Source organism: Bufo bufo, chromosome 11, assembly GCF_905171765.1.
Source record: "Bufo bufo chromosome 11, aBufBuf1.1, whole genome shotgun sequence".
NCBI lineage: Eukaryota > Metazoa > Chordata > Amphibia > Anura > Bufonidae > Bufo > Bufo bufo.
Genome location: NC_053399.1, coordinates 40,692,958 through 40,711,528, shown reverse-complemented (window position 1 = coordinate 40,711,528; position 18,571 = coordinate 40,692,958). Strand labels below are relative to the sequence as shown.

General features: G+C 45.0%; 1 protein-coding gene across 2 annotated transcripts in view; it reads right to left on the bottom strand.

Annotated features, from left to right (window-relative positions):
* The window catches only part of LOC120982458 (cytochrome c oxidase assembly protein COX16 homolog, mitochondrial), a 93,055-nt gene that overhangs the window by 32,767 nt on the left and 41,717 nt on the right, over positions 1-18,571 (bottom strand). For both annotated transcript variants that reach the window (XM_040412615.1, XM_040412614.1), the window contains exon 3: positions 15,337-15,405. In XM_040412615.1, coding sequence (XP_040268549.1) covers positions 15,337-15,405 — 69 coding nt within the window. The remainder of the gene's footprint in view (positions 1-15,336; positions 15,406-18,571) is intronic.

Sequence of the window (18,571 nt, the reverse complement as noted above, 5' to 3'; positions counted from 1 at the left end):
GAATACCTTGGGGTGTCTTCTTTCCAAAATGGGGTCACTTGTGGGGTAGTTATACTGCCCTGGCATTCTAGGGGCCCAAATGTGTGGTAAGGAGTTTGAAATCAAATTCTGTAAAAAATGACCTGTGAAATCCGAAAGGTGCTCTTTGGAATATGGGCCCCTTTGCCCACCTAGGCTGCAAAAAAGTGTCACACATCTGGTATCTCTGTATTCAGGAGAAGTTGAGGAATGTGTTTTGGGGTGTCATTTTACATATACCCATGCTGGGTGAGATAAATATCTTGGTCAAATGCCAACTTTGTATAAAAAAATGGGAAAAGTTGTCTTTTGCCAAGATATTTCTCTCACCCAGCATGGGTATATATAAAATGACACCCCAAAACACATTCCCCACCTTCTCCTGAGTACGGAGATACCAGATGTGTGACACTTTTTTGCAGCCTAGGTGGGCAAAGGGGCCCATATTCCAAAGAGCACCTTTCGGATTTCACAGGTCATTTTTTACTGAATTTGATTTCAAACTCCTTACCACACATTTGGGCCCCTAGAATGCCAGGGCAGTATAACTACCCCACAAGTGACCCCATTTTGGAAAGAAGAGACCCCAAGGTATTCGCTGATGGGCATAGTGAGTTCATAGAACTTTTTATTTTTTGTCACAAGTTAGTGGAATATGAGACTTTGTAAGAAAAAAAAAAAAAAAAATCATCATTTTCCGCTAACTTGTGACAAAAAATAAAAAGTTCTATGAACTCACTATGCCCATCAGCGAATACCTTAGGGTGTGTACTTTCCGAAATGGGGTCATTTGTGGGGTGTTTGTACTGTCTGGGCATTGTAGAACCTCAGGAAACATGACAGGTGCTCAGAAAGTCAGAGCTGCTTCAAAAAGCGGAAATTCACATTTTTGTACCATAGTTTGTAAATGCTATAACTTTTACCCAAACCATTTTTTTTTTTACCCAAACATTTTTTTTTTATCAAAGACATGTAGAACAATAAATTTAGAGCAAAATTTATATATGGATGTCGTTTTTTTTTGCAAATTTTACAACTGAAAGTGAAAAATGTCATTTTTTTGCAAAAAAATCGTTAAATTTCGATTAATAACAAAAAAAGTAAAAATGTCAGCAGCAAAGAAATACCACCAAATGAAAGCTATATTAGTGAGAAGAAAAGGAGGTAAAATTCATTTGGGTGGTAAGTTGCATGACCGAGCAATAAACGGTGAAAGTAGTGTAGGTCAGAAGTGTAAAAAGTGGCCTGGTCTTTCAGGGTGTTTAAGCACTGGGGGCTGAGGTGGTTAAGGGGTTAAAGGGCTTCTGTCACCCCCAAAACACATTTTTCATTTTTGGGCTTGTTAAAATCCTTATTGAACGACTATTCCCTATATAGGGCTCTTACCTTGATCTGTGGCTTTGTTTCATTAAAAATCGATCTTTTAAAATATGCAAATGACTTCACTACCAGCAAGTAGGGCGTCTCCTCCTCCGGCTGGCCCTGTCAGCATTTAAAATCCAGCGCCTGTCTTCATTCGGCGCAGGCGCTCTGAGAGAAGGACGCTCGCCTCCTCAGCACTCCCTCAGTGCGCCTGCGCCGATGACGTCATCTCTTTCGGTGACGTCATCGGCGCAGGTGCACTGAGGGAGTGCTGAGGAGGCGAGCGTCCTTCTCTCAGAGCGCCTGCGCCGAATGAAGACAGGCGCAGGATTTTAAATGCTGACAGGGCTGGCCGGAGGAGGAGAGCGCTCGCTGGCCCTGTCAATCAACAGGAGGAGAGGGCGTTTTTTTAAAAGGAGGATGCGGCGGCTACCAGCAAGTAGACGCCCTACTTGCTGGAAGTGAAGTCATTTGCATATTTTAAAAGATCGATTTTTAAATAAACGAAGCCACAGACCAAGGTAAGGCCTCTTTCACACTTGCGTTGTCCGGATCCGGCGTGTACTCCACTTGCCGGAATTACACTCCGGATCCGGAAAAACGCAAGTGTACTGAAAGCATTTGAAGACGGAACCGTCTTCCAAATGCTTTCAGTGTTACTATGACAGCCAGGACGCTATTAAAGTCCTGGTTGCCATAGTAGGAGCGGGGAGCGGGGGAGCGGTATACTTACAGTCCGTGCGGCTCCCGGGGCGCTCCAGAATGACGTCAGAGCGCCCCATGCGCATGGATGACGTGATCCATGCGATCACGTGATCCATGCGCTTGGGGCGCCCTGACGTCACTCTGGAGCGCCCGGGGAGCCGCACGGACGGTAAGTACACTGCTCCCCCGCTCCCCGCTACACTTACCATGGCTGTCAGGACTTTAGCGTCCCGGGAGCCATGGTAACCACTCTGAAAAAGCTAAATGTCGGCTCCGGCAATGCGCCGAAACGACGTTTAGCTTAAGGCCGGATCCGGATCAATGCCTTCCAATGGGCATTAATTCCGGATCCGGCCTTGCGGCAAGTGTTCCGGATTTTTGGCCGGAGCAAAAAGCGCAGCATGCTGCGGTATTTTCTCCGGCCAACAAACGTTCCGTACCGGAACTGAAGACATCCTGATGCATCCTGAACGGATTACTCTCCATTCAGAATGCATTAGGATAATCCTGATCAGGATTCTTCCGGCATAGAGCCCCGACGACGGAACTCTATGCCGGAAGACAAGAACGCAGGTGTGAAAGAGCCCTAAGAGCCCTATATAGGGAATAGTCGTTCTAGAAGGATTTTAACAAGCCCAAAAATGTGTTTTGGGGGTGACAGAAGCCCTTTAAATGAAATGATGGTCATTTAATAAATATACACCAAAATATGTATGTTATATGTTATATGTATTTTTGTTTTGTTTTGTTTGTTTGTTTCTAGATATTAGATCTAATTTGTGATTTAAACCATGTGTATTTAGTACAAAACTCCCAAAAGGTTTCCATTATAAGAGCTGCCTGCTGTGGTCTCCTTCCAGCTCAGGGGTATTAAAGGGGTTCTCCAGGACTGGGGTATTGATGACCGATCCTTGGGATAGGTCATTAATATCAGATCGGTGGGAGGCCCTAAAAGCAAAACCTATAAAACCCCTCCCTCAGAAAATGTATAAAGTTATTGTGCAATTCAATAAATACTACCCTTCCCACCAAAAAAAACAACAACAAGCCCTCGTACAGTACTGTATACTCTACGGTCGATGGAGAAATAAAAAGCCATCACTTTTGAAATGTGAGGATGAAAAAACTAAAAAATCTGCAGCGTCCTCAAGTCCAAAATAGGCCACGTCCTTAGTGAATTAAAGAGGTTTTACGACTTTAATAGCTGCATATGTGCAAAAATAAGAGACAGGCATATGCTCCCCTTAGAAATCACTCACGGAGCGCGAGGAACTTCTGATTGTGATGCAGCGTGTGTTTAAGCCATTATGAAGTTGTACATTGTGTGTGGAGAGATGGAAAAACGTGGAATAAATGTAGATGGGAAAAATTATAATTTGTCAGAAAAGGTTTCCAAAATTGACCCTGACACACGCAGTATTGGTGAACGTCCCACTTTAATCAGTGGAACAGAATATTCATGTACCATGACCTGAATATGCAGGACGTTTCTATCGTAGCCAGAGGGAGTGAACTCCAGGGAAAAAAGTGAAAATGTAAAGCTTCACGTATACACATATACAAGGACACAAATGCAGAGCGAAGCTCACAGGACAAGCTTATGGAGCACAGCAGTGACAGAAACAACTCTCCTGGGTCAACCATTCCGCTCAGAACATTAAGGCTAGGGCTACACAATGGGCAAAAATCACTACATTGCGACCCACCATATGCAACACAGCGAAAGGAGATATGGGTGCACTGAAATCGGAAAATTGCCATAAATCCAGCAGGTTTGGATTTAAAGGGGTTATCCAAGAGTATAAAAATGTCCCCCAATATGCCAGGCTCCGCTCCTGGTCCCCGCACTGTCGCCACTACTTCTCCCTGTGCACTGATGAACATCTGGTATCGGGGGGGGGCAGCCAATGGCATGGCGCCTGCCATTGGCTGCTTCCCCCCCGACACTGGATGTTTTCAACTGTGCATGGGGAGAAGCAGTAGCGGTGGTGCGGGGAACCGGAGCGGGGACCCGGGTAAGCATATTCAATGCGGGGGCCCGGCATATTGGGGGACATTTCTATACTCTCAGATAACCCATTTAATGTAAAAAATGAAAATCTATTATTATATGGTACATGCCAATCTCTTTCTAACAAACATAGAACCAGCCCTGTACCTCACATGGATCCAGAGATCTCCCTATTCTTTGCTCCAATTGTTCTGCTAGATTTATTTCAAGCTGGCAGCTTAGGGGGCGTGCACTTTCTCAAGGAAGTGTCCTTTCTGCTGTAGCTGGTGGGAGTCGAAGGATGGAACTGAGCATGTGCTTCCATCTTATTGAGCAGGACAAAGAAATTAGAAAAAAACAGCAGGTGGCGCCATACAGATAGATTTCAGTGAATAACTCAGTGACTATACTAAATTTTTAATTACATGCAATTACAAAAGTATTCAGATTCAGGTGCTGGTTTGAAAAATGCAGAAAATTTTTTGTGAGACAACCCCTTTAAGGAGACCTATGTGTGCCAGACTCAAGAATGCGTTATTGGAAGATGCCCGCCATCTTCACTGATGTTACTGGATACACCAATAACTTTTCACGTACAAAGCTACAGGCTCAGTGTTTTTTTTTTACTTTTATTAACAGAAAAGAAATAACATCATCAATATTGTACATTCCTGTTACATATTATAATCCAAACAGATACACTGAGTCTATTGTCTAGTTACTTCAATCACCCACTGCGCCTTTGTGGACCCTTATCTCTGTGACTGACTTTGCACTGCAAAATACATTATACATTAGGGGGCCCCATCCACCGACTAGGCCGTGGATCCTCAAGCTGCTGATAATGCCGCAGTCTCGAGGTGGAGTTCACCATGTGTGGTGACCCACACCATAGGCCCCAGACCTCTACTTTAATACTGGCAGAGGAGGACTTTTTTTTTCGCATGGAGAGGATGTGGGTTGGAAAGGTGTTGGGGTCACTGTCGGTGGCAAGGACAGCTGGTACTTTAATACTCTTTAATTAAGGTCTAAATTAGACATTACATGGCAGAAAGTACATTTTAAGTCCCCGTTAGGTGAATTGTGTCTAGTAAATGTCTATGGTCCAAATGGGGAGAATAAATCTTTCTTCAATGACCTTAGTTCTTTCTTGGAAGTGGACCCTGCTTTGCATCGCATAGTGGGAGGGGACATGAATGCGGTAGTGGATAGAAGAGAAGATAGTACAGTACCAGTAAGGGGGAGTGTTTCACAGGGAACCAGAGATTCTGTCCTGGCCACATTTATTCAAGACAATAACCTTGTTGATCCATGGCGGCTGGGCAACCCTGAGGTCAGAGAGTTTATGTTTTACTCTATCCCAAATGACTCCTGGTTTAGGATTGATCATATTCTGGTTTGCTCATCTTTACAACCCAGAGTAAATCACTCTAAAATACTAGATATGGCTATTTCTGATCATGCCCCAGTACAGTTGGATATAAGGGAACAGATTCAAAGAGGGTCAGACTACCGTATTTTTCGCCCTATAAGACGCACCGGCCCATAAGACGCACCTAGGTTTTTGGGGAGGAAAATAAGAAAAAAAAATTTTTTAACCAAAAGGTGTGCTTTTGGTGGGTTTGGAACTAATGGTGGTCTGTGGATGGCACTATTACTGGGGATCTGTGGATGACGGACACTGTTATGGGGGGGATCTGTGGATGACGGACACTGTTATGGGGGGGATCTGTGGATGACGGACACTGTTATGGGGGGGATCTGTGGATGACGGACACTGTTATGGGGGGATCTGTGGATGACGGACACTGTTATGGGGGGATCTGTGGATGACGGACACTGTTATGGGGGGATCTGTGGATGACGGACACTGTTATGGGGGGATCTGTGGATGACGAACACTGTCATGGGGGATCTGTGGATGACGAACACTGTCATGGGGGATCTGTGGATGACGGACACTGTTATGGGGGGATCTGTGGATGACGGACACTTATGGGGGATCTGTGGATGACGGACACTTATGGGGGATCAGTGGATGACTGACACTGTTATGGGGGGGATCTGTGGCTGGCACTGTTACAGGGGGGGATCTGTGGCTGGCACTGTTACAGGGGGATCTGTGGCTGGCACTGTTACAGAGGGATCTGTGGCTGGCACTGTTACAGGGGGGATCTGTGGATGGCACTGTTATATATGTGCCATCCACAGACCCCCCACCCCATAACAGTGCCATCCACAGACCCCCCCCCCAGCCCATAACAGTGCCATCCACAGACCCCCCCCCCAGCCCATAACAGTGCCATCCACAGACCCCCCCCCCAGCCCATAACAGTCCCATCCACAGACCCCCACCCCTTAACTGTGCCATCCACGGATGTTATCCACAGATCCTCCCCCCCCCGCCTCCACCCTAGTATACAAATATAAAATGTCTTATTCAATGAAAAATGATTACACATGCCCCTCACTCCTAATAGTACCGTACATCCTAATAGCTTCTGTACAATGCCGGCAGGCAGGCCGGGCGGCCGGCGCGTCACTCAGTGACGTCACTTGCCTGTGCCGCCTGCTTCATTCATAAAGTAGGCGGCGCAGGCACGTGACATCAGGGAGTTACGCTGCCGCCCGGCCTGCCTGCCGGCATTGTACAGAAGCTATTAGGATGTACGGTACTATTAGGAGTTGGGGGGCATGTTTAATAACTTTTAATTGAATAAGACATTTTATATTTGTGCAGCACTGGAGCGGCGGGGCGGGGCTATAGTACAGTGACTGCACTGCCCCGCCGCAATTGCCGGCCCCCAGCTCCTCCTCCCAGTCCCTCCACTGCTTGCTCGTACATCGCAAATTGCGATGCTAAACTGTCAGCATTCGCCCCATAAGACGCAGGGGCATTTTCCCCCCATTTTTTTTTGGGGGGGGGGGGGGGGAGTGCGTCTTATACCGTATTTTTCGCCCCATATCTGGGGATTTCCCTCATTCCTATCTGGGAATGATAACTTTATGGAGTTGTTGAGGGGTTGGTATCTGGAGTTTATAACTGATAATTCGCAACATGCAGATAATCCTTCTCTCCTTTGGGATACGGCGAAGGTAGTATTGCGGGGAAGGTTGATTTCCTATGTTCATTGCCTGAAAGCCAAAACTAGAGTAGAGTCATGTTGGATGAGGTCACGGAGAAGCTCCGGAAAGCCTACACAGCTTTCTTGACTACTCCCAAGGTCAAAAACAAGCAAGATTGGGTATTGGCTAAAAAGGATTTTGAGTTGTGGTATTCACGCTGGGAGGATATTGTGGGGATTCGCTCTGGTAGTTAGGACTAGAGGATGCAGTATAGAGGCAAAGTACACAGTTCTTGAATCAAACAGCAGTGTTTATTCACACATTGATGTATAACAAAATGCAGATAAGGTGTATCACAGAACGCAGGTGGCTTGGTGTTTGTTCACACACAAGGAAAGTCCATAAACAATAAAAGTCACCTTTTCTCCTGGGTGTTAATTCACACCCTGTTAGCAGTTCAGCCTCATCAAGTCCATAGGCGGCCTGTTCACCTTTAGAGGGGCCTGAATCCTTCAGCCCGGCTCAAACCTCAAATCCCAGCACACAGACTCCTGAGCTTCACTGTCAGAGGGAGGTGAATCAACACACCTGGCCGTGCTGGCTGTTTTTTATGCCTGGCAAAACCCGGCCTGGAATACAGGGAGTAGTCACCCACCCAGCACTTTGACTACTCCCAGTAAGAGCCGTCTCGGATCAGCTATGACAGCCATGCTAAATCTCATGGTGTCAATTATCAATAGCTGCTCTTACTTCACCGAGGCCAGGAACATTGGTGAAACATACCTTCCATCCACGATGATTCCAGGTACCTCCTTCTTACAATATGTATAGATCACAAAAAAAATCGAATCTGTTTAAATTTGGGAATAAATCAGGTAAGTTACTGGCGGCCGAGGGGACCAATTCACTTGCCAACTCTAAAGGACTCTCAAGGGCACCTTCATAATAAGCCTGAAAAAGTTCTGGATATTTTCAGGACCTTTTACCAAAATCTATATGCTAGAGATTCACCAGCTCAGAACTCCCCAAAAACATTTGTAGATCAGGTCTCTCTCCCAAAGATACAACAGAGTCAGTTGGAAGAGCTTAATCACAGCTGAGGAGGACCAGATGGATATACGGGAGAGTTTTATAAAATACTAAGGGAATATATATCTGATTTATTAACTGATAGTTATAACAAAGTCCTGGAGGGTCAAGCTATATCTAAAGCCAATGACATGGCATATATTAAACTCTTGCAGAAACCAGGGAAAGATCCTTGTCAACCAACTTCTTATCGTCCAATATCCCCAAATTCTCTAAAAAAAAAAAAAATGGCAGATAGATTAGCAGACATTTTACCTACATTAATTGGGCCTTCTCAGGTGGGAATGGGATTTGTCAAAGGAAGATCAGCAGTCTTTAATATGCGCAGAGTTCTTGCTGTGCTAGACCATGTAAACAGACTGAAAGCAGGCCAGGGGGTCATCGGCCCTCCTGACCATTGATGCTGTAAAGGCTTTTGATAATGTAGGATGGAGTTGGTTGGGAGATGTATTGGACAGAATGCATATTACAGGAGCCTTTCGGATGTATCTGGGGGCTTTATATAATTCTCCTCAAGCACAAATAGCTTTACCAGGATCCTTGTCAAAACCTTTTCCGCTACTAAAGGGCACAAGGCAGGGATGCCCTTTATCACCTTTGCTCTTCAATCTTGCGATTTACTATTGGCCCGCTACCTGGAAACATCAGATGTATTTGATGAAATACGCATAGGTTCACTTGAAGTTTGCTTATCTCTTTTTGCAGATAACATAATTCTGTATTTAGCCAATCCATCTAGGGACATGAACAAGATCTTTGAAGCACTACAGGAATTTGGAGAATTTTCAGAATTCAGAGTTAATCCAGGAAAATGTGAGTTATTACATATAGGACCAGAAAGGCATGGGAGGGAGACTCCCAGTCTCACTAGTCAAAACCCATATCACCTATTTGGGGATCAAGATAGGTTGTACACCTTATTCCTTATACTCCCTTAATTATACCCCACTGATACATCAGATAAAACAAGAACTGAGCCGGTGGCGAAGACTACCACTATCATAAAGTGTCATTTGATATAAATGATCAGCTTTCCAAAATTACTTTACCCGATGCAAACCATACCTATTCTGCTCAGGCATAAGGACATTAAGTCCCTAAACATGGCCTTTGCCAGATTTATATGGTCAGGGAGAAGACCGAGAATAGCTTTGAAGACATTATGGGCCTCATTAGATAAAGGAGGAATCCAATTTCCAGAGATACGGAGATATAATCTGGCGAGCCTTTTTTGCCATTGTAGGGATTGGCTAGGTCAGACATCACATTATTTAAATATTCTATTGGAAAAGGAATTAGCTGAAGGATGGGATCTGGGAGCTCTTTCATATTGCAAACTAGCATTACTACAGTCGTGGCCAAAAGTTTTGAGAATGACACAAATATTAGTTTTCACAAAGTTTGCTGCTAAACTGCTTTTAGATCTTTGTTTCAGTTTTTTCTGTGATGTAGTGAAATATAATTACACGCACTTCATACGTTTCAAAGGCTTTTATCGACAATTACATGACATTTATGCAAAGAGTCAGTATTTGCAGTGTCCTTCTTTTTCAGGACCTCTGCAATTCGACTGGGCATGCTATCAATCAACTTCTGGGCCAATTCCTGACTGATAGCATTCTTTCATAATCACTTCTTGGAGTTTGTCAGAATTAGTGGGTTTTTGTTTGTCCACCCGCCTCTTAAGGATTGACCACAAGTTCTCAATGGGATTAAGATCTGGGGAGTTTCCAGACCATGGACCCAAAATGTCAACGTTTTGGTCCCCGAGCCACTTAGTTATCACTTTTGCTTTATGGCACGGTGCTCCATGGTGCTGGAAAATGCATTGTTCTTTACCAAACTGTTGTTGGATTGTTGGAAGAAGTTGTGTTTTGGTACCATTCTTTATTCATGGCTGTGTTTTTGGGCAAAATTGTGAGTGAGCCCACTCCCTTGGATGAGAAGCAACCCCACACATGAATGGTCTCAGGATGCTTTACTGTTGGCATGACACAGGACTGATGGTAGCGCTCACCTTTTCTTCTCCGGACAAGCCTTTTTCCAGAAGCCCCGAACAATCGGAAAGAGGCTTCATCGGAGAATATGACTTTGCCCCAGTCCTCAGCAGTCCATTCACTATAGTTTCTGCAGAAGATCAATCTGTCCCTGATGTTTTTTTTGGAGAGAAGTGGCTTCTTTGCTGCCCTCTTGACACCAGGCCATCTTCCAAAAGTCTTCGCCTCACTGTGCTTGCAGATGCGCTCACACCTGCCTGCTGCCATTCCTGAGCAAGCTCTGCACTGGTGGCACTCCGATCCCGCAGCTGAATCCTCTTTAGGAGACGATCCTAGCGCTTGCTGGACTTTCTTGGACGCCCTGAAGCCTTCTTAACAAGAATTGAACCTCTTTCCTTGAAGTTCTTGATGATCCTATAAATTGTTGATTGAGGTGCAATCTTAGTACCCCCAATATCCTTGCCTGTGAAGCCATTTTTATGCAACGCAATGATGGCTGCACGCGTTTCTTTGCAGGTCACCATGGTTAACAATGGAAGAACAACGATTTCAAGCATCACCCTCCTTTTAACATGTCAAGTCTGCCATTTTAACCCAATCAGCCTGACATAATGATCTCCAGCCTTGTGCTCGCCAACATTCTCACCTGAGTTAACAAGACGATTACTGAAATGATCTCAGCAGGTCCTTTAATGACAGCAATGAAATGTAGTGGAAAGTTTATTTTGGGATTAAGTTAATTTTCATGGCAAAGAAGGACTATGCAATTCATCTGATCACTCTTCATAACATTCTGGAGTATATGCAAATTGCTATTATAAAAACTTAAGCAGCAACTTTTCCAATTTCCAATATTTATGTAATTCTCAAAACTTTTGGCCACGACTGTACATCCTGACATAAGAACATCGGTGGTGATCAGAGACACTGTAGTGACATGGAAAGAGGTGAGGAAGATGTTTGGTTTATAATTTTTAGCATCTAAAACATATGCCTCTATGGAAACACCCAGAATTAATTATGAGGAAGACCAACAAGCTGTTCCAAACTTGGAGATCAATGGGTATACATTCCTTAAAGGGAACCGGTCACCTGGATTTTGGGTATAGAGCTGAGGACATGGGCTGCTAGATCGCCGCTAGCACATCCGCAATATCTATTCCCCATAGCTCTCTGAGCTTTTATTGTGTCTAAAAAACGATACACATGTAAATGAGGCAAGTAAGAAGCCCAAGGAGCTGTTACTAATGTTTCCGGAGCCCAGCCACGTCCATTGTGAAGGAGCACAGCCCCGCATCCTCCGAATCTCCTTCTTGCTCCCCGACGTCACAAAGCTAGAGCGCCGTAATCTCGCGATGGGTGAGCTAGCGCATGCGCAGTGTTGGCATAGTCTTCTTTCCCTGTGCTGGCATCAGCCTCAGGGAATGAACTGCGCATGCGCTAGCTCGCGCATCGCGAGATTACGGCGCTCTAGCTTTGTGACGTCGGGGAGCAAGGAGGAGATTCGGAGGATGCGGGGCTATGCTGGGCTCCTTCACAGTCGACGTGGCTGGGCTCAGAGTCAGAGAAAGCTGGACTCATCTCTGAAGCATGGAGGAGACAGGACTCCTCTAAGGTTAATTTACATATATCTAAAATCATTTTCTTGACAATAAAAGCACACAGAGCTATGGGGAATGGATATTGTGGATGTGCTAGTGGCGATCTAGCAACCAATGTCCTCAGCTCTATACACAAAATCCTGGTGACAGGTTCCCTTTAAAACACATAATACATGATAAAGAACCTCAATATATGTCTTTGCTGGAGCTGCATAATAGGTATGGCATGCCTACAGGGCAGGCTATGCAGTACTATCAAACTATGGCCTTTTGTAAATCAAGATTGAGAGATGTACAACAGGAATGTGTTTCTAATCGTTTTGATCTTCTCCTAGAACAAACTTTCACTTTCTGATATATATATAAAACTCTGAGAGAAAGAGAAAACAGTAAGCTTACTCCACAATCAGGGGTGTAGCTATAGGGGGTGCAGAGGTAGCAGTCGCTACCGGGCCCAGGAGCCTGAGGGGGCCCAAAGACCCCTTATGCTGCATAAGAAGACACCAGTATTATAGAAACTGCAAGCTGGTCAAGTTACACCTCTGGCTGGAGGGAAGGGGTTAGTTCAATAATTTGGCATGGTAGGGTAGTTTCAATTTTTACCTCAGGCAGTACAAAGGCTATGTGCTTCCCTGCCCCGACCACAAAGCACTGAGGGAAGGGGGGCCCAAGCTGAACTCTTGCACCAGGGCCCATGAGCCTTTAGCTACGCCCCTGTCCACAATTTTTTTTAGGGATGGAAATCATTGTTAGGATCTATAGACAGGAGAGACAAATTGATGGTAGGATGGGCGAGAGTGAGGAGAGCATTATCATATGAGAGATGGAGAGAAACACACTTTAAGCTAATATGCTTTTAATATCCCCGCTTCAGCTGCAAATTCAAAGAAGATAGTAGTATGCCCCAAGTGTGCTATGCCAAAGGCAGGTTTGGATCATTGCATTTGGGCTTGCCCATTGATTCAGGCCTATTGGGGAAAGATCTTATCTTGGATTAAAACAACCTGGCAGATAGAATTACCATGTGATCCACTAATGGTACTATTTCATGGTTATCCGGAGACAATGAAGGTGCCTACTTTAGTAGATGGTGTCTTATTAGTAGCACTTCTGTGTTTACTGTGTACATGGTTAGAGCCACGCACGCCCTCAGACGCAGAAATTCAGGTGCAAAAGAGATAAGGTCTGGGGTGATCTCTTACTCCAGACTATAGGCCAGTAAAAGCGGGATGCCTCTGCCTACGATGATGATTGGCAGAAGCATGCGGGTGGCATCTACAGCATTAGGTGGGTATTTGCAATGAAATATATCCGAACATGTCACATAGACCAAACCAGTTTGTTGACGTCTTCGGGTGAGCAGTCCCTGGGTATACAGATTCTCAGCGTCTTGGGGATCTTCGTCATGAGGCCAGCCATTCAGAGACTTCTCCAGGAGATGTAAAGAAGACCACTCTGTCGCCGTCCACCACTCTGAGTTTTGCAGGATAGCCCATGGAATATGGCATGTTGGCTTCTCTCAGGCGCCTCTTGACATCCATAAAAGGTGGCACGTTGTTTCTGCAGTTCCATGGAAAAATCTGGAAAGATGGACACCCTGTCATATTTAATTTCTTGCCGTCTTCTGGCTAAGGCTAGTATCCTGTCTCTATCTTTGCAGTTGAGGAAACTTGCAAGCATGGGCCTGGGTGGGGCCCCTGGTGGTGGAGGTTTCGCTGATACTCTGTGGGCCCTTTCTACCGCATTTGCTGAAGAGAATTCCGCATCCGGAAAAAGTTATTTCATCCATTTTTCTATAAACTCATCTTGTGCACGACCTTCCGCTCCTTCAGGGAGACCAATTATTCTGATATTGTTTCTGCGGAGCCTATTTTCTAGATCATCAGCTTTTTTTCCAGAGCTTCGCTTTGGTGTTAAGGTCAGATATGGATCTTGGAACAGTAGCTGTGGCATCTTCGATGTGTGAAATACGCTCCTCTGTATGTTGGACTCAAGTTATGCAGATCTTGGCATAACAGTCCCAGGTCAATCTTAACTTCATCTAGTTTCCCTGTAAGGGATGTCTTACATGCTGTAATGGCTTTCAGGACTTGAGCAGATACTTGTTTAAGCGTGGGCTCCTCATGGTCTTCCTCAGAGGAGGTTATAAGGGTCGGCAATTCTGATGCTGTGCTTGCTCTGGTATGCACATTTCCCTGCAGTAATGTGACCGTGCACCTTCATCTGGTTGTCTAACAAATTCACACAATTTTTCTGCGGCGCGCTGTTTTTTGTGGCCCCATTGTTATATCAGGTTAGCAGCCAGGAGGCCAATTCGGGTAATCTAGGAGGTGCAGTGTATTTTATACAGTAAGTCTCCTGGCAAGTTCAGGATTTCCTCCCTATAGACGTTTTGTGCTGTTATTTGCAACGCAATGGTCTGGGTATATTATGAGGCAGTCTATATTCTCCACTTTGATCTTATAATGTCAGAGATATTGTATTTATATTCTATAAAACAGTGGGTGCTGTGCACTTGTATTGAGGCAGGAGCTTGCGTCTATCTAATCTCCTTCCCGCTTCCCCCAGCGCTGCGGGAATGTTGCTAAGATGGCCGCCTGGCGGGAACCTGACTAAGGCCTGTGCGCGTGGTTGGTCCCCGCTCCTCCACCTAAGAGATCATGCCCGCCGCCTCCTGATCTCTTCCCTTTACTCCTCACCAGGTCTGATGTGTCGGAGTGCGCTGCAGGTCTTCTGTCCCGATCACCAGAGCAGATCTTAGGTCCAGGTCTAGTGCGCCCGGGTGCTCCGCAGGTCCTCCGCCTCAGCCTCTGGCGTGGTTCACAAACCTTGCCTCCCAATGCAGCTCTTTCCGTGCGGTCGGCCGGGTAAGTCTGTGTAGTGCTGGGTCCCGTTTATTGCAGGGCTCAATCAGGGGTCAATTTAGCTGTAAATGGCTGCGAGTTGTCAAGGATATGTCCGGGTCTGCAGTGCCTGCCACGGAGCTCCTTCTACATGCGTCCAGCCATCTTGGCTGCTGACCACAGGCTCAGTTTTGTCTTCAGTTTCCCTCTAGGATTTTTGCACTACGCCGGAGGGAATCATGACGGCAAACAGGACTTATGTGAATGGGGCCAATTTTCAGTCTTATAAGTAAAATAGCTGTCTACGCAACTTTCTCTACTTTGTGTGAGATTAGAAAATAAGTTGTGGAGGCCCCCCGAGGACAAGGATCATTCTGCATATAAAAAGCTGCACGTCCAATACATAAAATAAATAAAAGCTGTAGAAGAGTGGGCATGCTTTCAAATGGTTAATAGGCTGGGCAATGGTGGATCATGTATTTTTCATCCTCAATTATAGAGTAGACGATGTGGGAAAGCAGAAAGTTACAGAGCAAGTAATTCCTGTAGATAGAAAGTGGTCATTTTGGTTATGTGTTTAGCACACCCCGTTCTGTGGTCTGGGGGGCTGAGCAGTCAGGAGATATCCCCGGAGAAAGAAGTTGGTAATTGCTAGTCAAACATACCTCGTACTCAGATTCCAGGGAAACCTCTTTCTCTTTATTTTTGATTGCGCCCGCTACCGAGGGGTCCACCTGCAAATTAAACAGAAATGTCACTGAAGAAAACCCAAACAGACTGAAACCAGAGATGGAGCTTTGCTTACAATTATTTCAAGCTGTATTACAACAGATAGATATGAGATAGATTTTTTTTTCTCATTTTTATTTATTTTACTTATATAGCGATGACATATTCCACAGCGCTTTACCGACATCAGTGGAGCCGATTGTTCCCTATCAGTATGTCTTTTGACTGTGTGAGGGAACCCATGCAAACACGGGGAGAACATACAAGCTCCATGCAGATGTTGTCCTTGGTCGGATTTTAAACTTGGACCCCAGCGCTGCAAGTGAATAGTGCTAATCACTGAGCCACCATGCTGCCACTGGGGGTTATTTATTAAAAAATATACGCTAGGGATCGACCGATTATCGGTTTTACCGATATTATCGGCCGATATTCAGGATTTTGACAGTTATCGGTATCGGCATCTATTTTGCCGATATACCGATAACATATTGGGAACACAGAACGCGCTGCTCTCAGCGCTCTCTGTGTTCCCTCCGCAGCACAGGGGAGAAGGAAGCAGTGTCTCCTCCCCCTGTGCTGCTGCTTCCGCTGCCGCCAATGACAGGAGAGAAGACAAGAGGAGGGGAGGGGCTGTGGCCGCTGCGCCACCAATGAAGATGAGTCTTTCATTAATTCATATACAGGAGGCGGGAGCTGGCTGCAGAATCACATAGCCGGCTCCCGACCTCTATGAACGGTAGCTGCGGTCCGCGGTAGTTAACCCCTTAGGTTCCGCGGATCTCAGCTACCGCTCATAGAGGTCGGGAGCCGGCTATGTGATTCTGCAGCCAGCTCCCGCCTCCTGTATATGAATGAGAGACTTATCTTCATTGGTGGTGCAGCCCCCCCCCCCAAGCCCCCCAGTATTAATCATTGGTGGCGCAGTGCACCCCCCACCCCCATCCCAATAGTAAAAACATTGGTGGCGCAGTGCGCGCACCCCCCCCCCCCAGTATTAATCATTGGTGGCAGTGGCCACAGGATCCCCTCTCCCCTGCTCCTCCGATCGGAGCCCCAGCTGTGTAATCCTGGGGCTCTGATCGGTTACCATGGCAGCCAGGACGCTACTGAAGCCCTGGCTGCCATGGTAAGCTCCATGCTGCTGTGTGCACAGAGCAGCAGGGACAGTGTGAGCTCCTATTTATCCTGATAGAGATCTATCAGGGTAAATGGGACAAGGGTTCTAGTCCCTAAGGGGGCTAAAAGTTAGTAAAAAAAAAACACAAAAATATTAAGTATAAATGAAAAAGATTTACAAAAAATAAATAAAAATATACGTTAACAATAAACATATTAATTTTCAGCAGATTTGTGTAGGAAATTTTGTTTTTTCTCAAAAATAAAAATACCCAGAATATCGGTATAAATTATCGGCTATCGGCCTGAAAGTTCACAAATTATCGGTATCGGCCCTAAAAAATCAATATCGGTCGATCCCTAATATACGCCACTGTTTGGTGTATTTGAAGTGAAAATTTTGTTACAAAGAGGTTTTGTGGCAAAATCTGCCACTTTTCCCAGCTCACGTCACTTTTCTGAAGTGGCGGAAAAAGGTGCGTGGCATGGGAGGGTAAGAAGGTGGGCCGGCCAGCCAGTCTCATTGTTCACTTCCTATGCCAGTTTATGGCGTGGAAAATGGTCTTAAACTACGGCTCTACATAACTTTGGTGCATCCGCCGCCAGCACTTGGGGATTAAGACCAGTGTTTAAATTGACGGTCTTAATAAATGACCACCACTGTGCTGTGATATCACACTGAAGTTTAGAACAGTTCCATCTGTAGATAGATAGACAGACAGCGTAGGCTTTTGCCTACTGTCAACGGGGGAAGACCACGTGTTTGTTATGGGGCCCAACAATCAGCCCCACCCAGTTTCCAAAAGTGCAAGAAGTCCCTGCTCTTATCTATTGAGACAGTTTTCAGCCCCCCCAAGGGGGCAGCTCTTAACTGTGCTCCAAGGAAGCCAAGGCCAAATTATGACATTTGCTATGGGGCCCCATGGTTTCTGTGTACACCCCTGAAGACCAGTCTTTAGTTACAATGCAGATTGCTGTGACAAGCTCTTTAACACTATCTACAATGGGAAACCAGGCAACCGAGGCCACTCCTCACTATCTCAACTCCTCCCCCTTGATCAGTCCCAAAATGGAGCGGGATCAGGTCAAAAATGCCACTAAAACTGCCAAATCCCTACAAAGTATTTTTTTAAAGGGTCTTGTATGTAGTCTTGAAGGTTGAATAATGAAGTCTTTGCAGTATTCTTCTCTTCTTTAGTATACCTTAAAGGGAATCCGTCACAATTTCTGCCAGTTAAACCCAGACAGCTGAACATCTCCTTTTTTATAATCTGTTATTTTCTGATGGTAGTTTTCTTTATTCTATTTCATGATCATGATTATGGGGGCTGCCATCTTGCCAGAGTTCTTAGCATTTAGAGAGCAGAGAGCAGCCAGTACACATTGATGACCTATCCTTAAAACAGGCCAGTAGTGGGACGCCCACTGATAAGATATTAATTAATGACCTATTCTGAGGATAGGTCATCATTATGTACCAGCTGCATAACCCCTTTAACAGCATTTAGAAAGAATTTAAAGAATTAAAAGAATTGCTTTACAGCAGTCACATGGGCAATAGACACAATGTACAGGAGGGGACCATATTGACTTCTACGGAATAGAGAAGGCATAGATAAGCTTTGACAATCACCTATTGTGAATGTTGGATCATATATATATATATATATATATATATATATATATACACATATACACACACACACACACACATACATACATACATACATACATACATACATACATACATACATACATACAGTGGATATAAAAAGTCTACACACCCCTGTTAAAATGTCAGGTTTCTGTGCTGTAAAAAATGAGACAAAGATAAATAATTTCAGAACTTTTTCCACCTTTAATAATGTGACCTATAAACTGTACAACTCAATTGAAAAACAAACTGAAATCTTTTAGGTGGAGGGAAGAAAATAAAAAATTATAATAATAATGTGGTTGCATAAGTGTGCACACCCTCTTATAACTGGGGATGTAGCTGTGTTCAGAATTAAGCATTCACATTCAAATTCAAAATCCATCTTTTAAAGTGCC